The 22,991-nt window shown below is 40.5% G+C and overlaps 1 protein-coding gene across 4 annotated transcripts in view; it reads left to right on the top strand.

Annotated features, from left to right (window-relative positions):
- Positions 1-596: 596 nt before the first annotated feature.
- The window catches only part of DNAJB6 (DnaJ heat shock protein family (Hsp40) member B6), an 81,763-nt gene continuing 59,368 nt past the window's right edge, over positions 597-22,991 (top strand). For all 4 annotated transcript variants that reach the window (XM_049798267.1, XM_049798265.1, XM_049798269.1 and 1 more), the window contains exons 1-5: positions 597-698; positions 11,670-11,778; positions 13,220-13,329; positions 16,014-16,073; positions 16,447-16,557. In XM_049798267.1, the coding sequence (XP_049654224.1) occupies positions 11,714-11,778; positions 13,220-13,329; positions 16,014-16,073; positions 16,447-16,557 (346 nt within the window). In that variant the 5' untranslated portion in view covers positions 597-698; positions 11,670-11,713. The remainder of the gene's footprint in view (positions 699-11,669; positions 11,779-13,219; positions 13,330-16,013; positions 16,074-16,446; positions 16,558-22,991) is intronic.

Raw genomic sequence — 22,991 nt, 5'->3', positions numbered from 1 at the left:
ACGACGATTTCCGACACTGAAAGGAAGACGTGCACGAGGGAAGAAACTTTGTCTTCTCGCTTCTAGCAGCCAAACTCGCCTATTCAGAGAGTGCTTTTTTAAACTGTTACTACTTTTGTTCTCCTTTTCCCTCAGCAACACACCTGGACATCACTTTCTTCCCCTGCCAACCCCCCCCCCCCCCCGCCCTCAGAGAAGCCCAGAGGGGTTTCCCACCCAACCGCCCGCCTCGGGGGGGGCCTTACGAACCCCGGGGGAGGAATAACGACGGTGCCGTGAGGGGAAACCAGCTCCGGGGAAGGCCGCTCGCCCGCCCGCGGCAGCCGAGGCCGATGATGGCGGCTCTTCCCGCCGGGGCGGGGGGGGAAACAGTCCGGCACGCGCTGACGGCGCCTCGGCGGCGGCTTCGTGACGCGAGAGGCGACCCGCCCTCCAGGCGCGAAGTCCCGCCCTCGGCCCCGCCCCCGCTGCAACACCTCCGGCCACCGGCAGGGGGCGGTCTCTGCTTGCTCCCGACGGGCGCGTCCCCCCCCCCCCCCCCCCCCCGTTCGAGAAACTTCCGGAAACAGCCGGGCGGAAGTGACGCCGCGCGCTGACGACGTTTCCTGTTTGCGGCTGAGGTGAGCTTACCGCCGTTGCCGTTGTCCCGGGCTGCTGGCGGGGAGGGTGGCGGCCGCGCTCTGGAGGCACTGGGCCGGGTGAGTGCCGGGAAGGGGGAGGGAGGGGGGGGGGGGCCGAGTCTGCCCCGGTGATGGGCCTCGCCTCGTTCGGCCGTGTGAGGGGAAAGGGGGGGGAGCGGCATGGGGCGGCGGTTTCTGGGCCTTAGCAACGGGGCCTGCCGGTAACGGGGCCTGCCGGCGCGGCGCGGCTCGGGAGCCGGCCTGCCGCCTGACCCGGGGTTTTCCTTCCCAGCCGTTGTGGAGGTGCGTGGCGGCGGCCCCGGGGCGGCCGGAGCGGGGTTGGCGCGGGGGAGCGGAGCGGGCGGCGTAGATCTCCGGTAGTTGGGGGTGGGGGGTGAGGGAGCCGCCCCCGGGCGCAGTGGCTGCCTTGGTTGGGCTTATCCCGTAACTGGGAGCGGAGGAGATGCAGTTTGGGATCCCTGGGCCGTACGATCCCAGATCATCCGGATTTGTTTCTTATTTGCTGCAAGCAGAGAAGGCCTAGAGAAAAAAAATCCGCGTTCCCCTTTCTGCTTGTAGTGGTTTCAGTTACGAAAAGGTGAGGGAGAGCCTCAGTTCACCCTTTGCTCATGAACGTGTTAAACAGACGTTTTAAAGTCCTTTTCTTCGCAGCGTGCTTTTTTGGTATGCTTGTAAACTCAAAGTGCTTTCCCGCCCCCCCCCCCCCCCCCCGACAGAAGTGGTTTAGTTAAAATCTGTTTTGCGTTTATTAACTCAGTGTAGGGTCAGTAGGAAGGTTTGTTGTGCATGAAGGCGGTAGGTAGGGGTCAGGTGTTTTGAACTCGCCGTTGCCAAGTTCCAAGCTGAATTGAAAATCGTCACTGGCAGGTAAGGAACATAGTTTGTCGTCAGTATTTGCTGGACTTATGCGAAAGCAGGGAGTTGGGAAGTGAAGTTATTTATGACCAGTGTTTCTGTTTGTAGCCATGCTTTATGCTGTGTTACAGTTTTACTGTGAGAGCTCTCAGCTGCTGAAAACCTGTGCTGCAGGCTTGAGCCATTCTAATGAAAGCATTAGAAAAGACTATTCAAAATACTGAGTGAATTTGTTTTGAAATCTGATAATAATAAACTACTTGTTTGGTTCTCATTTGGACACAGTAACATCATAGAAGCTAAATTTATAACAATGCTAATGTGCAAACTGTCAAGCTTGTGACACTGCGTAGTCAATCGGTGATTGAGCCCTGAGTTTTTAGGATATAAAGTGTCAAAAAGTGATAAGAACAAGGTGTTGACACAGAGGGAACAGCTGGAATGAAAGTTGGCTATGCCCCTCTTGTCCTCTGAGGTTGCAGTTACTGCTTCCTGCTGACCTTAATTTTTGTTTATTCTTTGGAGATCCCTGTACTCTAGTTAGGGGGATTTTATGTTCAGCTGATGATCAAGAGACTGGTGGTTAAAGTACCATTTAGTTTGCTGGATTATGTTGCAAAAGAAGATTTGTTTGCGCTAGTGAGTAGGTGTATTTACAGATCTTGTCTCTGTGATTATGTTTTTTGTGTTGTTTTTTTTTCTTCTTTATTTTGAACAGCCAAAAGGCTAACTAGTGCACAGTACTGGTCTAACTTTGTTTCCCCTTCTTGGTTCTCATGCTGTCTTTTCAGGGGAGAACAAGAGACTGCTCAAAATGGAAGTTAATTTAGGATTAAATTTTCTTAAATAATCTCAGACATGGGAGGAAAAATTTAAATTGCTACTTTTACTGGCAGTACTGTTTAAACTGCAACGTTAATAATAATTTCTCTATCTGTAAGCTGCAAAGTTCCCCTTGTTCTCCATTGGATTTGTCTTTTTAGTACTTGTGCTTTCTGACTACAGCGCATTCTTACCAAAACAACTTTTCTCTCTGGTATTTTCTTCTGTCTTTCATAGATTGATGCACTTTGCTAATTTATCTTGGCTGGACTTTGGGAGAAAGCATGGGAGGCTTCACTTTTGTGTAATGCAGAATTTTTAGTTGGAGAGATAATGTGTCTTGCTATTTATTTTTGTAATAGATATATAAACTTAAATACCTGCTGTATTCTTTCTTTCATCCACCAGAAGTTTTGGAATGTACGTGGAGAGAGGAAACAACTTATGTTAAATCATCATCTCAATAACAAGGATATATGAGTTCCTAAAAGTATTTGGACTGAATTGAGGAAAGAAATAACTGGGTTTTGGTTTTTTTTTTTTTGTTTTTTAAACTGTAAAACTTTCAGGACTCCTACATCTGTGCTTAACACATTGATACAGTTAGGTCTTTGAGCTGAGGTTGTGTGGGATGAGGGTGATGTTTGTGTTTTACTGTGAGTCCAGAGGCATTGAAGGTCTAGCCTGGAATTGACTGAAATGTCACACCAGGTTGAACAGAGTGAGTGCAGCCACGCGTGCTAGTTGTGTTCTGCTCTTGTGCTGCTGGCTATAGAGGATAGTGCATCTCGGTCATGTCAATACGCTGGACTTCCAGACTTGAGCAGACCATCTGTTTCTTACGATATAAATAATGATGTTTTGAAGAGAATGTATTCCCTCAGTTTTCAATTTAGTTGTGTGAGGCTTAATATTCTAGTATTTTGCTCCTTAAGTAGGAAGTGCTCCATTTCTTTAATAGCATTTATAAAGAACCTTGTCAGCTGTGTCCTGAAAACATTTTCTGTTGACAGCTTTTTCTTTGTCTTGATGTATTCAAGAAATGGAAGGATTAGGGAGAAATTACTTAGCTTTGTCAAAACTTGTTGGATCTGATCTATGATCGTTGTTTATTTCCAGGTGGATTTAAATTAAAACTGTAGTTTATGATATTAGTAGGTTTAAATTATATTTTCTTTGCTTTTCAATGAAATACTACACTTGGATGAATGTTAGATTTTTCTTAAGTTTAAACCTAATGAAAGCATTATTCTGCTTCTGTTTGTTTAACTGCTAGGGAAGAAATAATTCATGCATATGAATTTCCCTCCTACAGTTACTAATTGTATGTTTCATTTGTGTTTTCTACTTGTTCTGAATAAGTAGTGAAATCCCACTGATATTAGTGAGAACTCACTACTTAGTAAGGATCTTAAAGCTCATGTAATAAGTCTGAAGCCAGACATAGCTACGTTGCAGCCAGTTTTTGTTAAAACTTTGTTAATTCTTTTGATTAGAAGAAATTCTTTTCTGTCTTAATGTAGTCTGAATCTATGACAGCCTGTCATCGTTGTTCTGAAAAAGAAATTGATGTTTGCTTTAATGTTACTTTTTTTTTTTTTTTTTGCTGGTTGGCTTAAGTAAAATTATCATGACTCCAGAAACTACTTCAGGGGAAGTGTGTAGAAACTTCAAACTATTTTCTTTTCCCTGAAGGGTCATCTGGTTGCATGTGATTATTTGGCTGAAACCTTCTGGACCCAATCTTTGCCAGTTGAGGCTTTCACCATTTTTAATCGCTTAATCAAACACAGATCATACATTTTTTAAAATAAGTTAGGAATATTTTTTACTTCGTATAAAATAGCCTTTTTTGGTTAGTTTTAGGAGGGTGCCAGTGTTCCAGATATTTGTATGACACAATTCCAAATTTGGACACCTGGGTGGTTGTGTTTTGGAAAAATGCCCCTTTGCTTTAAGGAGAGATCATGAATAAGTACCCCTTGATTCAAGGCATGCTCATAGATCAGATGGATAAGCAGTAGAGTATAAGCCAAGGGTATGAGGGTAGCCTATTTATTCACTGATCTACTTACTTCCTTTTCCAGTTTTTGTTAGCTAGTGTTTACATTTCTTTCACAGATGAAGATTTTCAGTTTCCTGTGTTTCCATTTTTGGTAGGTTAATTGTTTTTTAATGGTTTCTTACTTGTTGACCTCTACAGGCTTGCCGTGTGCCAGGCAGTAATATGGACAAGCAAGTCCTGTAGTTCTTGCCACAGTTGTGTCTTGCTCTCCTTGGGGAGGAGAGTAATGGGCAGGATTCTTTGTAACTTCTTGCATTGAGGGGTGATGGAGCCTTCTACAGGTGGCTCTTTTCTGGTTGTGGTGGGTTTTTGTTGTTTTTTAAATAGAACTTTAACTGGAAGGTAAAGCAGTCATCCTACCTACCTTTTCCCCTCTATGAACTGCATCATCTCATATAATAATCACTGTATTCAAATCCACTCTGTTTTCTGACATGGAAGCAGGATGTTTGATGTAAACATGAGATTGAACTAAGCTTTTTGGAATGTTCATTTTATTAGATTCATCTCATGGGGATGCTGTGGTAGTATTACGGATATAAGTATAAACATTGCTATTTAAGTACATTTTATTAACTTTAATTATATGGTCAATTTATAATTTTCCATGAAACAATAAATTTCAGGAATCTGTGAAGTTAAACTGTGACAGCTTTCCTAAGCTTAGGTAAGTAGAAGTTAAAAGTACTGAGGTTTTTAATATACCTTATTCTGTACCACACTGTACATAGATCAGTGGAAAGAAAAATTTAATGTTGGTGCAGTGTTTAAATGTATTTGCCAGATTAATTAATCACAAGCTTTATACAGGTTTTCTTGCTTTGTATTATTGCACTCATCAGAATTAAACTTTCTTGTAGTTCCTTAGCATTCTTAAACTTACCCTTACAAAGATTTTCTGGTATACAGTGTGGGTGTTTTTATGTTAGCAGGTATACAGCGCTAGCACAGCGGACCTTTGCTAGTACAGCCAAGAGACTGCTCATGGTCTCAGCTCAGTTACATATGGTACATCCCAGATACTGGTGCTAGAACTGATGAAGATATCTTCATTTTATGTGGGATTTGGCCAGTGTTTTGAGACTTGTATAGCTTCCTGTTTTGCTGAGTTGAACTAGGTAAAATATATTTGTTGCCTGAGTGGTGTTCCGCTCTGAAGAGTTGTGGTGTGAGATTTGTCTTTTTTGAAGTAGGGCGTAGAATGACACCAGAAAGCAGTTTCTATAACCAGTATCTATGTATTAGAGGCAGTGACATCTTCAAGGCAGTGACCTCTTCAAGCTAGTGAAAACTCCTTGAGCTGCTGGTACAAATGAGTCTTGGAAGCCTTGGGAAATGGCGCTTCTTGGTTGATCTTTATTTATCCTTCTTTTATATGGTGTGGTGGGTTGACCTTGGGTGGATGCCAGGTGGCCACCAAAGCTGCTCTATCACTCCTCCCCCCCCCCCCCCCCCCCCCCCCCCCTCAGCTGGACAGGGGAGAGGTAAGGACAGGGAGAGATCATTCACCAATTACTGTGATGGACAAAAAAGACACTATTCGGGGAAAATTAACTTAATTTATTACCTATCAAACCAGAGTAGGGCAATGCGAAATAAAACCAAATCATAAACCACCTTCCCTCCACCCCTTCCTTTTTCCCAGGCACACTTCACTCCTGGATTCTCTACCTACCCCCCAGTGGCACAGACAGGGGGACGGGGAATGGGGGTTGTGGTCAGTTCATCACACAGAGGTTGTCTCTGCTGCTCCTTCCTCCCCAGGGGGAGGACTCCTCACTCTTCCCCTGCTCCGGTTTTGGGTCCCTCCCATGGGAGACAGTTCTCCACGAAGTTCTCCAACGTGAGTCCTTCCCATGGGCTGCAGTTCTTCATGAACTGCTCCAGCGTGGGTCCCTTCCATGGTGTGCAGTCCTTTAGGCACAGACTGTTCCAGTGTGGGTCCCCCGCGGGGTCACAAGTCCTGCCAGAAAACCTGCTTCAGCGTGGGCTTCTCTCTCCATGGGGCCACAGGTCATGCCAGGAGCCTGCTTCAGTGTGGGCTTCCCACGTTTGGGTGCATCCCCCTGCTCCAGCATGGGGTCCTCTCTCCCCGGTCTGCAGGTGGAGATCTGCTCCCCCGTGGACCTCCCTGGGCTGCAGGGGGACAGCCTGCCTCACCGTGGTCTTCCCCACGGGCTGCAGGGGAATCTCTGCTCCGGCGCCTGGAGCACCTCCTCCCCCTCCTTCTGCACTGACCTTGGTGTCTGCAGGGTTGTTTCTCTCACATGTTCTCACTCCTCTCTGTGGTTGTAATTTCTGGTCTGCAGCAACTTTTTTTTCCCCCCTTCATAAATATATTATCACAGAGGTGCTACTGCTGTCGCTGATGGGCTCAGCCTTGGCCAGCAGCGGGTCGGTCTTGGAGCTAGCTGGCATTGGCTCTAGTGGACGTAGGGGAAGCTTCTAGCAGCTTCTCACAGAAGCCATCCCTGTAGTCCCCAGCTACCAAAACCTTGCCATGCAAACCCAATACAGACGGGTAACTTGGGAGAGATACAGGCAAGTTATTACAATTCATGGATTGAATTTGAAATCTGTAGCTTGTAAGCAAATGAAGTGACTGAATTTCATCTGAAGTTTGTTACTTTAAGACTCTAAAATATTTTTATATGTCTCCAAATTTACTGTACTGTAAATAATTAAAAGCTTAGCAAGGTGTTTTAGCTATATAATAATCAAATTAAGAAATACTAGAAAACTTTGAAAATGTGTGTGTTCCTTGGTATTCTTTGTATGGCCCTAGATCCACAACAGTATTAATGCTAGTGTAGCCTTGCTCTTACTTTGAAGGAGCGTAGAATTTCATCAGGTCCAGCTGGCATACTGCTTTCTAATAAAATTCTTGGAATGTGAAAAGTCACATTTTTTTAATCATAGGTTGCAATTCCCAAAGATCCTCAAGTGTGCACATCATCTATTAACATACCAGAGACATCTCTATTGGTCAGTTGCTATTGAGTAGGTCAGACGCAAGCTCTAGCTGAACTGGGATTCATAACAGGGTATTTGTTCTTCCTGTGTTGCCAGCAGGATGGAATCCTTTAGGTACGTTCATAGAAAGCAGGCAGGTACTAGGTATGGGATGGATGTGCAACTTGCACAGGATGTTGATGACTGGCTACTTCTGTGAATTGCATGAATCAGGAATTTGGAACTCCATCTCCCTCTACCCAGGTGACTGCACTAGTCACTAAGCTTGAGCTATTCTGGCACCTTTCAGGACTCTCTGTGCTGCCCTGTTGCTTCACAGCCAGAAATAGATAACTTTTTCTGACTAGGCTGACTGCAAAGGTCGCATGCCCCTTGCTGTCTGAATTCTTTCCTGACTGATTTAAGAATTTCTTGTTCAGATACCTTCCTCCCTTCCGTATTTAGTTAGGGGTGCTGCTTTGTCATCCCTGAAGGTTATGCATCTGATTTCTCTTCTCAAAGTTTATAGCTGTCTACATATCTATCTTCTGTAATTCTTCTCCTGCCTTTTATGTAGCTGAGGACTTTGCCATAAGGAGAGTTTGAGCCGGGTTTCAGGGTAACTACACTGATCTAGCTTTGGGCTCTGCTGTAAGAGAGAGGTCTCAAGCCTGGTCGTGTACTCCTATCAGTTGCCTTGAGTTAGTATGAACATTCAGGGCTTCTGCTTGGTAAGCCAGAACAAAGCTGACTTCTTTGTAAGCTATGGAAACTTTTGGTTCGCATAAACATTTGGATGTTTGATTTGTTCATGCTCCAAAGAAGGAGTTAGAGTAGCTGATAGCATCCTGTAAACATAGTGCAATTAGGAATACAAATAACTGTAGACTTTTGCAAGCAAACACGAAGGCCATGAAACAACTTTCATCTGGAGGTTTTTTTGCTTGTTTTTTCTTCTGAGACTTTGAAGATTTTCTGTGGTTGGAGGTGGGAAATTAGCTAATGTGGGCTGGCTTCCTTGTGGCTTTGGAAAAAAACCCTCTTGAATGCCTAGTTAAGGAGCCTTGCTTGTGTATTTGGAGACAAATTGTTTAAATTTGGGGTTGGAAGAAGATTTTTGTTGTGCCATTTTGGGTAGGACAGTTGAGTATTTTTGCTTTTTGTTTTGCAGGAAGGTATATGGTTTGCTGCTTTGAAGGTTTTAGGCATTTTCACTGTGCAGCTTTCTACTAGCCTTAAAATTACTGATTTTTTTTTTTAATCAGCCATTTTCTGTTTTTTTATAAGTTGATGGTGGTTGCTTTCTGGAGTGAGTATTTTCGATATTTTTTTCCTGGAAAGATTGGAGATGGAGGTCTTTTCTAGTTTGTGACTGTTGGGTTAGGTTTTTGGGTGTTGTTTTTGGTTTGCTGCTTTTTTTTTTTCTTACTGGAAGTTGAGCAAAAATCCAAGTATTTTTAAGGGGCTAAATATTAGCTGACGCTGTTTCATGGTTTTGCATGTTTTGCTTAAGCTGGACGAAAAAAAGGCTGCAGATTAATTTTCTTCATGTAAATATTGCTAAAACCTTTTTGCACACAGGAGAAAAGTTCCTGTGATATCTAAATTTTAGCAGTGCAGTTTTATGGTAACTTTGTGGTAACTAGCAATAGAAATAATGATCAATCGGAGATGAACTCTTACTGTCACCCAAATGTTTAAGAGAAGGAGAATATAAACAGTTTGTTTTCTTTAGAGAGCTGCTGGCTTGTCTTAATTCCAGACTTTATACTAGTGGCAAGAAAAAACTGAACAATAACACACTCAAAAAAGATAGAATATGCAAGCCCCAGACATTTCTTTCAAACAAATAATTCCTCTGTTCTTGGAGGAGTTGCTTTTTAGGGTCTGAGCAGTCTGTAAAGAGCTGGTCATGTTGCTTCAGCACTCACTTTTGGTCCCAACTTCAGGCTTCTTAGGGTATATTGGTATATGTATTTAGTCTGAACTTAGAACACTGCAGCACTGTTTTTAAAGAAACAGCTAAAGTGTTTAAAGAAATATATTTTGAAATCAATATGACTACCAGTGTGTACAAAGTTCTCTAGGAAGAGATGTGATTTATTTTTTGCACCTAAGTTGCTTTTCCTACCTGCTTATTCTAGCTAGAAGCTTGAGTTTTGAATTTTCTGTTTAAGATATCTGCCTAAATTGAGAGGAGTGCTAATGGAAGTCTTGTATTTAAGAAAAAAAGGAGAGTATGGAAAAACCAGTTAGTATGGTATGTACTCTTATGTGTTGTGGCTTCCTGCTCTTAGCTCACTGGTTTTAGGGTAGTAACTCTTATTAGGAGGGGCTCTGACCTCTAGCCTTAAGCTTGACTCATACTAGATTCTCCCCCCCTTGATTTCTTTCTGTAAAATATATGTTCAATATATGCTATTACTCATAAGGATGGGCTACAGGATTTGATAACATCCTTAACACGTGCTAACCTTGCTTCTCACTTGTGGATTTGTAGAGTTGTTATTCTGATTGTTTGGGAAACGGCAAAACTAGTGAGGCTAGTTGATAGCAAATAATGTGGGATATTTTTGGTAATCTATATGTTTACATATTGAACCTTGCCATTACTATATTAGTACTGGCATTCTTAATGTTCATTTTAATGCATGTCTCCCAACTTCCCTTGGTGTTGGTCACAGTATTAACTATACCCTTACTATTTTCTTAAGCGTGGAGGTTTCTTCAAAGGGCAAAGTTAATTAGAGGTCTGTTTGCTTGCTACGCTTTAATTTTTTAAGTGTTTGTGGCACTGTGTGGTTAACTAGATCGCTAAAACCACTCACATTTTAAAAACACATAGCTCCTGCAATACGTTTGCTTCTGTAAGTAGTTTGGCGGGGGGGAGACAGTGTGGCAGGGTATCTCTTAAACTGGTTTTGCCATTTGAGGAAATGTATGTGTAATGACATCCCTAATTAAGCTTTAACCTACAACAGCAACGTAATGTGAAGATGTGCCAATTTATTGTAAAAGTCTCTCTTTAATGTTTATATCCCAGGATTTTGAAAGATACATGTAATACTAGTACAATAAATTAATTTCAGAATATTTCATTGGGCTATATCATGCTTGATTCTTTCAGCATTTATGTGAAAGAACATGAAAACAAGACTTTGCCTGGGCTGAAATGAAAAACACTGAATGACTTGGGGACAGGGTGGGGGGAAGTGATTTCAATGAATTATTGTTCTTGATGCACAGGGTAAGAAAACGTGACTAATACATTGCTGTATTGTTATGTTTTAAGTATATTTGGGTGACTTTGCCTGCAACACGTTGATAACTCACTAAAAAGGTCAGTGTTGCCTTGTTGAATTGCCAGAGTGGAGACTTACAGTGGTGGGCAGAAGCCACCTTTGTGTAAGGAGATGATATGTTCTTGAAATTTTTAGAAAGGTTCTTTAATCTTGGTGGTCATTTAATTGAAGTAATAGTTAGTATAATTGTTCCTTGTAACTATTCTCTAATATTGACAAGAAACTGTCAATATTTAAATTGAGTAGGACAAATGCTTTTTCTTTTAACTTGTAGGTTTCTTAGGACTCTTGTGAAAACTTTATTCTCTTATTCTAAGAAACACAAGGTGCCTCTGTACTTGAGTTGATTGGTTAACCTTGCAGTTTGAGCAATCTCACCTGGCTGCGTACTTTATGTTCGTAAGCATAAAGGAAGTAAATGGAATTCGGTAGCTTTGGCAATATGTGAATTTTCTGTCAAGGTTTGAGTACAAGAAAGGCTTATTGGAAACTATAGGTGGAATTTTAGATTTCTAAGACCTGCACATATATTGCTTTCTTTGAAGGGAGCAGTATCTCAGTGTAAGTAATGTTCTGAACAGGAGATGTGACAGATGTGGCCCTTTGTTTATGCTCATATGTGCTTAAGACCTGACATAGGTGTCAGAGATGATATAAAGTGAACATGATACGTGGTTTCTTTTGCATTCAGAGTTATTAATGTATATATCAAAATGGTGACATACTGTACATACTCTTCATAATATACTGATTAAATCTAGCTTTTCAGTCTAATTTTTTTCAGGAACCTGCTGTTTACCTATGTCTCTGTGCACTGTGTTTCAGTGGGATTAAAGAACATAAACAGAAATCAGAATCAAAGTAATTGTTTGATCTGTCAACCTAAAATAAAGCATGGGGTTTGTAACATTCAGATTTTTAAAAACAAGCAGCTCAGATCAGGTTTGGTAATGGAAGATACTAGGCTCCTACCTGACTTTTATGAATTAGCATTACTAAACTAGCTTCATTTACAAGTTCTTGTTGTTACAGGACTTGAAAGGTGCAGCTGTTGTTAACAAGACAACTACTGAAACATGGTGGATTACTATGAAGTTCTGGGAGTGCAAAAGCATGCCTCAGCAGAAGATATTAAAAAAGCGTAAGTATCACTGGTTATATATATATAAGATAAGGTATGTATTTTAAGGAACAAATATAATCACGTGGTTTCTGGATTATCACTTCGTTGTTAATACTAAGATGAGTAGTAGTCATCTGAGGTGATGCCTTTGCTAACAGAGAAATATTCAGTGTTCTTAAGTAAAAGAATTTGCTCATTTTTATGAAATTGGGAAAAGAATCCTGAGTACTGCTAAAGTGAAAATGCCATCAGTCACTGTTTTTTGATTGCTGTTAAATACATTTTTGTCCAAGTGTGCCTCCAAACTTGATATGGTACAGGCGGTGACAGCCCCTTCTTCTGTGGCTGAATTGCAGTAACTAGTCTTCCCCTCCGTTTGCAGAGGTGTTTTTTCAAAGCTATTAATGAGTATTTGGCATACTGCTTTTTTGAATACTAGCTTTTTCTTAACATGAGGTCTTGTTTCTGTGCCTAGATTTTGATGGATTGAACATCTGTTATTATTTAAATAAACCCACTGTTTAAATTAGGAGTCTTCAAAGGAATTAAATACAGTTCTTTGTTTAGATTTACTGTTTATGTACTGTTTTAAGATGGGTGTTGGTAACATTTTCAAAAGATACCATTTACTTTTCAACAAACATTTGGGAGGAAACATTTCTGTAGTATGCATTTCTAGTATATCAAAAGCATTTAATAAATTGCAGTTTCAAATGACCTGGAAATACTGTGTTTCTCTCTTCCCTTCTCCTAAGCACCTGAGCTTTATTAGTCAAACTGCACTAGTGTGTGGAAGTTTGATTTATGTGTTTTTCCTCCCTTGTTCTTTTGCAAATTCCTCCACATACTGCTTTGTCAACTGAAATGTTTGACCTGTGATCTTGTATGACTCTGTAAAACACTCCAACCTAAGTGCAAGCTTAGCTTTGCCCCTTTAAATAGTTATGAACACTTTGCCTAAAATATTTCATTTCAGGCTAGGAATTGTGTGCAGGCGTAGCAGGCAAAGTCGCCACTGATGTTATGATGCTGCCACAGTTTGGTATCATGGTACTCTTGGAGCTTTATCGGTTTTGTCTGTACTAGACAAGTACTCTTGATGCTTCCCATGGTTGGTTGTAGTATTGAATAATTGTGGAGCTCTAAGAAGCAGCCCATAGCAGAAATGTTATGGAATGTTTTGCTTAGACCTGCCAGATGTTGATCAACAGAAATGCACAGGAATAATCTCAAAATAACTAAAGAACCCCAAATCCACTTTTTTTTAAACCCAAATCTGACTAGATGGTTCTTTGTGTACCTGCAGAATCTGTTGGTACTGGTCTAGATGCAAGATACAAAGCACTGGGGAATTTCGAAGTGCTTTAATCCCTGATAATTTGTTTGAAACATTTTGTTTATCTGTACAGCATATTCCTTCATTTCAGAGTAAAATATCCTTTGTTTTCGTTCCATTTAGGTACCGTAAATTGGCATTAAAATGGCACCCTGATAAAAATCCAGACAATAAAGAAGAGGCAGAACGGCAATTTAAACAAGTAGCTGAGGCCTATGAAGTTTTGTCAGATGGTAGGTATTTTAAAAGGGCTCTTGAACTACAGGTTTCTAGTCTGGGTATCAGACTGAAAATGCTGATGTATGATGCTTTAAAGGGATATTGTAACTTTGGTTTGCTATTCAACTCAAGTACTTCTTTTTCAAAAGGAAGGAGAGAACAAGAAGCTTGCAGATAAGACAAAATAAGCAGAAATTTTGAAACAAATCAGGATGTCTCTAGATGAGTAACCAAAGCAGTTTCCTTCTAGAAATTCTATGTTTGCCAGGCCCTCTTCAGAAATTTCTGAAGATATATTTGTGAATACCAGGATTCATTTTATCTTAGAAGATAAAGCCAATGTTACTGTCTGTATAGGGGAATTACTATGTTTATCCAATAAAAATCAGGCTAGACAAACTCTGTCTACTGCTGTGCCCACTGCTTCTAGTTCTTGTAACAGTAAACTAGTCTTGACAAAGACCAAACATAGTGTAAACCTTGCTGAAAATTTGGATTGTGTTTGGGTGAATTATGTAAATTCAGTCAACTATGATACGGAGGAGAGTGTTTATTTAGAATTGTTCTGAAACAGATGCTTAGCCTGACCCATGTGGTGCAGGAATTCAGCTTATAGTTCACCTGTATCTTTTTGCTTGAAAAGTATCATTAACTTTTGCTAGTGTTCTGGCAAAAGCAGTCTGCATCATAACAAAGTGATTTAAGCTACTTTGATTATTTTCTCCTGTAATTGACTGCAGCTGTTTGTGCTATTTCTGAAGTGTCCTTGATTTCACCTGAGACCAATGAGCATGGGAAAGCTATATTTAAAGCACTAGCAGCATCTAGATTACCTTTCAGAATCTGGCCTGGTTTATCAAGCTGCAGTCTTGTACACCCTGTTTCTTTGGTTGGTTTTGATACTTAATTGACATGGGAGAAACAGAACTTAATTTATGGGCAGTTCATTGTATACTTGTCTGCTAGAGTAATTTAACCTTAAGCAAATTTTTTGAGCAAGATAAAAATAGGATACTGGTCTGGTTGTTATACAGATTTTTAAATTCTTCGGAAACAGTATACTGCAAGAATTTTAGGACATCTTCTAAAAATGCTGCCTGTTTTTGGATCTAAACCAAATCCTATGTTACTGGTGTCTTAAAAATCATTTGTGCAGCAGGGATATCTGAATCCTGAGCCCCGTGGTTGAGAGGCAATCAACTGTTCTGCAGACTTAATGAAATTTTCTGACACCATTACAGGCTTAAATGAAGACAGATTTTTGGCAGAAGAATAGTTTTGTAAGGGGGTTACATAAGCAAAGAATACTGAAATTGGGTGATCATAGAACACACTTCCCTTGTGGTTTCAAGAACGTTATATTTTTCAAGATGAACTTCAGGCTTTGTGGGCCCTCAGATCTTCCTCACTGTTTCCTGCTCCTTCTGACAGTTTGTCTGCCTTACTGCTTTGGTCTTTTTACATTGGTAGGTTAACCTCCTTTCTTTTAAAAATTGCTTTCTAGAAATGCAATACGGGTAACGTACCAAGTGTTGCTGGGGGTGTGTGTGTAAACCTATTGCAAGCTTACATTATTTGGAGGTGATGACCAGTATAGAAAATTTTAATTCCTGTTAGAAGTATTTTCCTTTTCAGCAGCTGTTTGAGGTAAATGCATGTTCTTTTCAGTGATGCTATTTAAATTTCAAAAACATCTTTCACTGAAGAGATTCCAGTGGGAATAACATGTTAATATTAAGAGCCTAAATTCAGATGCTCTGACTGGTTTTTAGCTGGTGCTTCCACACCAGTACAAGCAAAATAAGCTATCTGCCTCTTTAAGCTCTTCAGGTTCCCTTCCAGTAACAGCAGCACAGTCTGATCTTATGTAGTAATATAGAGTTAATTTTTCTCTCCCTTCCCATGGATGCTGGAAAGCTGATCTGCAATGAAATTAAGAAAGAGCCATTTCATGCCTTCTAAAATAATAGAGAGCAAGCAGTTTGAGTCAAATCCTTTCATGCCATTTTTTTAATATCACTTCATTCCCCTTTATTAAACTGGAAGTGGTTATAATTGATTTGAGGGGTTTTGCAGTCACTCATACAAACACTGTCCTTTGGTTCTCATAACTGTCACAATGGGCTTGGTCTTCTGTAGTGAAAGGAAAAGAGGCAATGGTCAAGGTTTGCAACAAGGGCAATTCCAGTTGGATAGAAGGAAGAGAATGCTTACAATGAGAATGCTTGAGCACTGGGACTGTTTTCCAGAGAGAATGCGGCATCTTCTTTTCTTGGAGATTAATGAGATCAGGGCTTTCTCCAGGCAAGTTTTGACCAACTTTGAGATTAGACTTGTTTGGAGGAGAAGGTAGAATTCCAGAGGTCCTTTACAACCTAAAGCTTTCCATGGTACCTATGTAAAGATGAAGACTGCAGTATTCTTTTTAAAGGCAAAAGTTCTTGTGAATTCTGTCCTTATAACAGAATATTTTCTGACACAACAGGACCAGAGCTTCTACAACTAAATGGTAGTCTTCTTTCTAAACCTAAACAGCTTTAGCAATCCTCATTAAAAACATTCACTAGTTACATGCCAGAACGTTCTTAAATAAACTAGCTTTGAGAAGATGTTTAGCTGAGAATACCAGTTAAGTCTTTGTTTTTTACCAAATTCTGTATGCCTATTTACTGACATGGTGTATAACTTCTCCTTGTAGCTAAAAAACGTGACATCTATGACAGATATGGAAAAGAAGGCTTAATAAACGGAGGTGGAGGTATGTTGACAACTAGCAGTTCTTTGCTTTCTCTATTCTGGTGGAAAGACATTTTCTACAGCTTTCTTTTTAAGACAGGAATCTGGAAATGCCTATAGTAAGGCCTAAAATGTAATCTTCTGAAAATTTGAATTATACTTGTTCTTACAATTTTTCTAGCTGTTGTGAAAGGTATTACTGATATCTGGAAACAGAGAAAGGAGAACTAATTATAAAAAGTATTGTGTGTACTTAATTTCAGTGACACCTGAAAGGGAAGGAGAAATTTTAGAAACGTGTTTATATTTTTAAATTATTCAAATACCATATAGGCCTGAACTTTCTTGTTAGTAGGAATGTGTGAGGGTAACTGAAATTTAACTTCTTTTTGCAGGTGGAAATCATCACGATAATCCATTTGAATTTGGATTTACATTCCGTAACCCAGAAGATGTCTTTAGGGAGTTTTTTGGTGGAAGGGACCCCTTTTCATTTGACTTCTTTGGTAAGTAATCCACTGGTGTTAGTTATGTCTATCTAAAGTGTGGCTAAAACTTTACTCTTACAAAACAAACATAGCTAATGCACCTTTATTGGAAATAGCTCTGAAAGCTGAAGGTAAACAATTGGTATTTTGTATTATATTTAAAATGTTTGTTTCCTACCTGTTTCTTCTTGGTTGATTTGATAGTACAAAACAGATATGGCTTGCCAATTCATGTTTTGTTGGAAGGCCTGGTTTAAAAGAAAACATAAAATTGTGGATACTATGTCTCTATACATTGGGGAGCTAACATTCAACAGAAAAAGTACACACTGGAATTTGTGCTTGAGAATTTGACCAGGTGAATTTAGTCTATTGAATTTGATCTCTTTTTAATCCGTAAATATTTAATGTAGCTTGGAGAGCTTCTGAACTGGACAGGTTAACTGTAACTGTGAGATGGGTTAACCCTGGCTGAACACCAGGTGCCCACCAAAGCCGTTCTATCACTCCCCCATCCTCAGCTGGATAGGGGAGAGAAAAATATAACAAAAGGCTCGCGGGTCGAGATAAGGACAGGAGAGATCATTCACTATTACCGTCACGGGCAAAACAGACTCAATTTGCAAAACATACTCAATTTATTACAAATCAACCAGAGCAAGGTAATGAGAAGTAAAATGAAATCTCAGAACACCTTCCCACCACCCCTCCGTTCTTCCCGGGCACAACTACCCTCCCGGATTTCACCACCAAGCCCCCCCAGCGGCACAGGGGGACAGGGATGGGGTTTATGGTCATCACACGTTATTTTCTGCCGCTTCACCTCCTCAGGACGAGGGCTGATCACACTCTTCCCCTGCTCCAGCGTGGGGTCCCACCCACGGGAGACAGTCCTCCATGAACTCCTCCAACGTGGGCCATTCCCACGGGCTGCAGTTCTTCACGAACTGCTCCAGCATGGGTCCATTCCACGGTGTGCAGTCCTTCAGGAGCACACTGCTCCAGCGCGGGGTTCCCACGGGGTCACAGCCTCCTTCGGGAACCCACCTGCTCCGGCGTGGGGTCCTCCACGGGCTACAGGTGGATATCTGCTCCACCGTGGACCTCCCTGGACTGCAGGGGGACAGCCTGCCTCACCAGGGTCTTCACCACGGGCTGCAGGGGAATCTTCGCTCCGGCGCCTGGAGCATCTCCTCCCCCTCCTTCTTCACTGACCTTGGTGTCCGCAGGCTTGTTTCTCTTACATGTTCTCACTCCTCACTCCGGCGGCAGTTTCTCTCCGTCCCAACTTTTTTCCTTCTTAAAAATGTTATCACAGAGGCGTTACCACTATCACTGATTGGCTCGGCCTTGGCCGGCGGCGGGTCCGTCTCAGAGCCGGCTAATATGGGCTCGCTCTCTCTTGAACACAGGGGAAGCTTCCAGCAGTTTCTTACAGAAGCCACCCCTGTAACCCCCCCCCCCGCTACCAAAACCTTGCCAAACAAAACCAATACAAACTGTTAACAGCATAGCTCTCAGTGTGAACTTGTATCATGGCAGGAATGATTTTCTTGTATCAAAATAAGAACAGTTGCATACATAATCTAGCCACTCTCCCAAATTCATGTCACATGTTTGCTTGGGGGTTAGAGTCCGTAAAGGCTCAGATAACTTCAATAGTTCTTGAAGCCTGGATGCTTCATTTAGTTAAAGGAAGCAATATGTGATAAAGTTGTCAAAATAATCTTTTTACCATAGTGCTGATGGTCTATTGTCTTGTGATGTTGCTTCTTGCTCTAGTATATTGAAGGTCTTTTCAGAGGCACTGGAGTTCTTACTCAGTCTCTCTGTGTATGTTCTACTGCGTAAAATGCTGACCTAGAAAGCAGAACACATTCTGTTTTCAGTATTTAGTTAAAGTATTGAAAAACTTGAAAACTGCAAGAAGTGTACTTGAAAAACAAAGCTCTCTTCCTATTCAGTGCCTCGATATTGATGAATCTCTATAATAATGTATGTAGGTGTTTTAATATTTTTAAAGGTAAGTTTTTATCTGCTGGCAGCATTAAGGGGCTAATTCAGCTCAGATTTTAATTATATCTTTCTCTAGTTTGCTATTCAGGGATCATCAGTTGTTGGATGAATCTAATGAAGGGCTAGAAAAGGTGTTGAAGGGTTAGAGGTTGAATTCAGTAGAACGTTAGTTGATGAATTAGATAAGTAGCTAAAGGAAGAATATGGTAGAGGATAAGTAGCAGAACTTGAGCAATTAGATCCAGTGGGAAATCAGCAGAAGTAGTAAAGGAAAGATTGGAGGAAGCATCTAGCAAAATACTGATGGACTGAACTGGGAAGATGCAACTTTTTCACTGCCCATAGTAGAAGAAGAATCTTAAGGAATACTAGACAAGGATTTCAGTTTCGATGAGATGAGTGAGAGATCTCAGTGCTGGTTAGGCCACATCTGGAATAGTGTCCAGTTCTGGGCTCTCCAGTATAAGAAACAGAGTTACTGGGTAGAGTCCAGTGAAGGGCCACTAAGACAATTAAGGGACTGCAGCTCCTCTCACATGAGGAAAAAGCTGAGAGAATTGCTGGAATTGTTTAGTATAGAGAAAGTTCAGGGTGAGGCTCTCATCAACGTACATGTGAAGGGAAGGTGTAAAGAAGGTAGAGCTAGGCTGTTGTCAGTGGTGCCCAGTGACAGGACAAGAGGCGATGGGTGCAAATGGAAGCACAGGAGGTTCTGCCTGACTTCAGGTAATGCTTCTGTGAGAGTGACTGAGCATTGGAGCACGTTGCCCAGAGAGGTTGTGGAGTCTCCATGTTTGGAGATAATTAGAAGCTGTCTGGACATGGTCCTGGGCAACCCGCTTGAGGTGGCTCTGCTTGAGCAGGGGATTGGACCAGAGGTCCCTGCCAACCTCAACCTTTCTGTGACTGAGTAGTAGAAAACCTAGAAAAACCTGAGCAAGATGTTTAGTAGGAAGCTAGTGAGGAGGAGCTGGGAGACACCGTGTAGCTCTCGTTTATTTTTTAATCTAAGATACTTTAAATAAAATAGTTCTCAATCACGTATCTTTATAGTAAATTGTATAGGTAAGGCATGTTCTAGCTATTGGGAGGCTGACATAGGCTCTGTTTGATTTTGATTGTATTTGCTTCATCGGCACTAGCAAAAGGTTTAACTTGCTGTCTCTAAAAATGTCGGTGTTCATGACTAACCTTAGAACTGTGAGAGAAGCGAAGTTCTGCATGTTAAATAGTCATGGGCTTAAGAAGAACCTGAGGACTTAGCTTTCAGATTCCTTAGAAGGAAGGCTGTACAACATAGTGCATAGAGCTATCTAGCTTATCAAATGGAGGTACCACTACTGCCAAAATTTTCCTGGGATATTGCAGCTACTTTAGCCTCTCCTGTAGAGAAGCAATGATAATCTTACCCTGTGGAAACAGTGGACATGTCACCAGTGTGGAGGTATGTTCTTATCAAGGCATGCTTCCAGAAACATTCTCCCCCTGCTTAATGCCCAGATTGATTTATTTATTTATTCAAAAGCAGGTTATCTGCTTCATGTATTGATAACTGTCATTGGCAGCTTTGAGTAATGCAGCACAGCTCTGCTTCTTGCAGAGTAAGGTTCTGGCACTGTCAGCACTGTTATGTATACTCCAGTTGATGAAAACTAATTGTTTCAAAGCTGCCTCCACTTTATGTGGATAATTGCAGTGTCATTGACCAGAGTCCTAAAACCAGTGTTGAGCTTTGGATTCTGAGTAAAAAAGCTCATGTAATTTTTCTCATCAGAAGGCTTTAAAATGAGCACCTCTTATTTTTTTGAAAATTTTTTGGCTTTAAGATGCTTAAGAGATTCTCTAATATGGGCAAGTGTAACTCAAAAACAATTTTTCCACAGCTTTCCATAAAAAGTGTTTGCAGAGATCTGTGCATTTACATGAATGTTTAACGTACTACAACATGAACATACAGGTGCTTTCAGCTGAGTGTAGTGCATTTACTGATGGCAAAACAAGCAGTAGAATTGTGTGTATTATGTGAATATTTGTATTGGTAAACTAGAGCTCTTGTAGATTCTGCTGTGTTGAAACACTGGTGGGACACCTTCTGTCCTGAAGAATAAGGGAATTTATCTTCTAAAAATGAGGAGTTTTCAACTTGTTGATGAATTTTCTGTGGAACTAGTGACTTTTAAAGGAGCTACTCAAGTTATAATTGGTTTTACAAGGAACTGAAAAAGGACTGAGGTCATGCTTTCTAAAAATGTACACTGGTGGAATCAAAGGTGAAATTGCATAAATACTTTGAAATGTTTGCACCTTTTATATAGTTTGAAGCAGCATGTAGTGAAGCCCACAATGCAGGTGGGACTCTATATCCTGATTGCCATTGAATATGTAAAGAGCAGCATTCAGATGCATAATCCATGTAAATTTATGGATGTGAAGAATTTCTAAAATTGTGCTATGAATTGAGTCTGTTAAAGTCCACTGAGCTATGTTGCACTGCTACTGCAGTTACAGAAAATTTTCTTTATAAACGGAGGCATCTTTATTCATCTGTAGAAATGAAGAGAATGTATGAAGACTTCTGTGGTGATTTTTAACAGCATGCTAAGTCCCTTCAGACTTTTCAAATGAAAATTCATAATACAATTGAAGACAGCTTTGAACACTTGCAAATGGAGCAAAGTTAATGTTATGTGCTCCGTGTTGCCCTGGAATTAACTCATCCAGTCACAATTTCTCTCCACTGATTTTCAGGCAAATTCTTTGTAAAAATAAGGGTGCATGAAAGCTACTACTTTTTAAAACTTGATCTGTTAATATGACAAGCAGTTAACTCTCTTAACTTTTCAGACATGTGGTCTTGCTTTCTGTGACACCTGATTACAGCAGAATCTGCATTTTCCTAGTGAGCTCTTCCAGTGATAGTTTTCAGTCTCTTTGACTTATAGGTGGATGATAATTCTTGTAACAGGAAGAAAAGGTGATGCTTCCTATGCAGTACTACTCTTTGTATTGCAAAGTACTGCCTTGGAATATCAACGTGGTTAACTGGTATTCAGCACTCTGTACCATATACTACTACTATTCTTTGACTGTCCTTTGACTTTAGAACTGACTGTTTACTCTTAATATAGGAATTGATTTCTCATTTCAGTAAGTTTGTTTTAGACTTAAATTATATCCTACTCAATTTATGGTGCTTGTGTTGATTTGGTTTGTGTTCCATGTAGTGCTTTGTTTGTATTTACTTGTAAACTTCTCAAGGACATTGTTCTACTTTTTAACAGTTCATAGTGAGGGAAGGATCCCAATGTTACCACTGGTAATGGAGGTGTATTGATTAATTTAAAGACTGCTGCTTCAAGCATTGTGAGGAACAGAAAGTGATGTATTGTGGTGTAGGCAAAAATGCTTGACTTAGTTTTGGTTTAGAGGCTTTTCAGATTCTCACTTCAAGAATGGGTTATACGTTGGAAGGGATTATCAGTGAGGAAATCATACTGAAAGGTGGAGTAGGTATCACAAGAGTGTAACATTACCCAACAGGCAATTCGGTAGTAGTTCAAACAACTCCTTAAGTAGTTAAGTCATCTTTATGTACAGTTGCACTCACATTGTGACATTTGACATGGTTTAGGGTGTCCGAGATGCCCAAGTAATTTCTTCATGGGCTAGAAAATACAACTTGGGACCTATAGTAGACCAGTATCCTCCAGCAGCAGTATCTAGAAGTTTGACACAACGTTTCAGGGCATTTGGAACAGCTTTAGATGCCTGTATGTCTAGTTAAATGAATCCTACCAGGAACCATGCTTTTCTCTGTGGTAGAATGTGTTAATAATGTGACATGATAAATTGCTCCAGATGGACGCCCTCTCTAGACTTTGATGTCAGAGAGAAGTCTGTTTGTGGAGTCTCTTTCAACATACATTATAATCTTGACGGTTTTGCTACAGTTCCTAAACACTTCAGTATTCTCAGTGTACCTTCTGAGATGGTATTTTATAAATCTTAAGTGTTTTTCTTAGTTTGTGAAGTAGAATTTATGATGTATTTTAATCTAAATTTAATACCAGATGATGCATATAAAACATACACATTCTGTGGAGTTTTCCCTTGAGAATTCTGGTTACCTGGTTTATGTGGTATTTAAAAAATCTATACTCTTGGAAACCAAAGGGAAAACTAAACACCTTTATATGGCTAGCTAGATATAAATATTTGTCACAGAGAACATTAGGTAGTTATATGGTATGTTGTTTGGTTCCATCAAACGAGAATTACTGCAGATTGACTGCTGTAATATCGATTACATAAAATGAAGCATGAGTGTTCTGGAAAAATATACTGAGTTACTTTATCCAGGCTAAACAGTCTTCACCTGACAAGAAAGAGGAAAATCTTATGTGCAATGATCATTGCAAACTCTGTTCTACATGGTG

Source organism: Accipiter gentilis, chromosome 4 (genome assembly GCF_929443795.1).
Source record: "Accipiter gentilis chromosome 4, bAccGen1.1, whole genome shotgun sequence".
Classification (NCBI taxonomy): Eukaryota; Metazoa; Chordata; class Aves; order Accipitriformes; family Accipitridae; genus Astur; species Astur gentilis.
The sequence above is the reverse complement of the archived record's forward strand: the minus strand, read 5'-3'. Positions and strand labels throughout refer to the sequence as shown.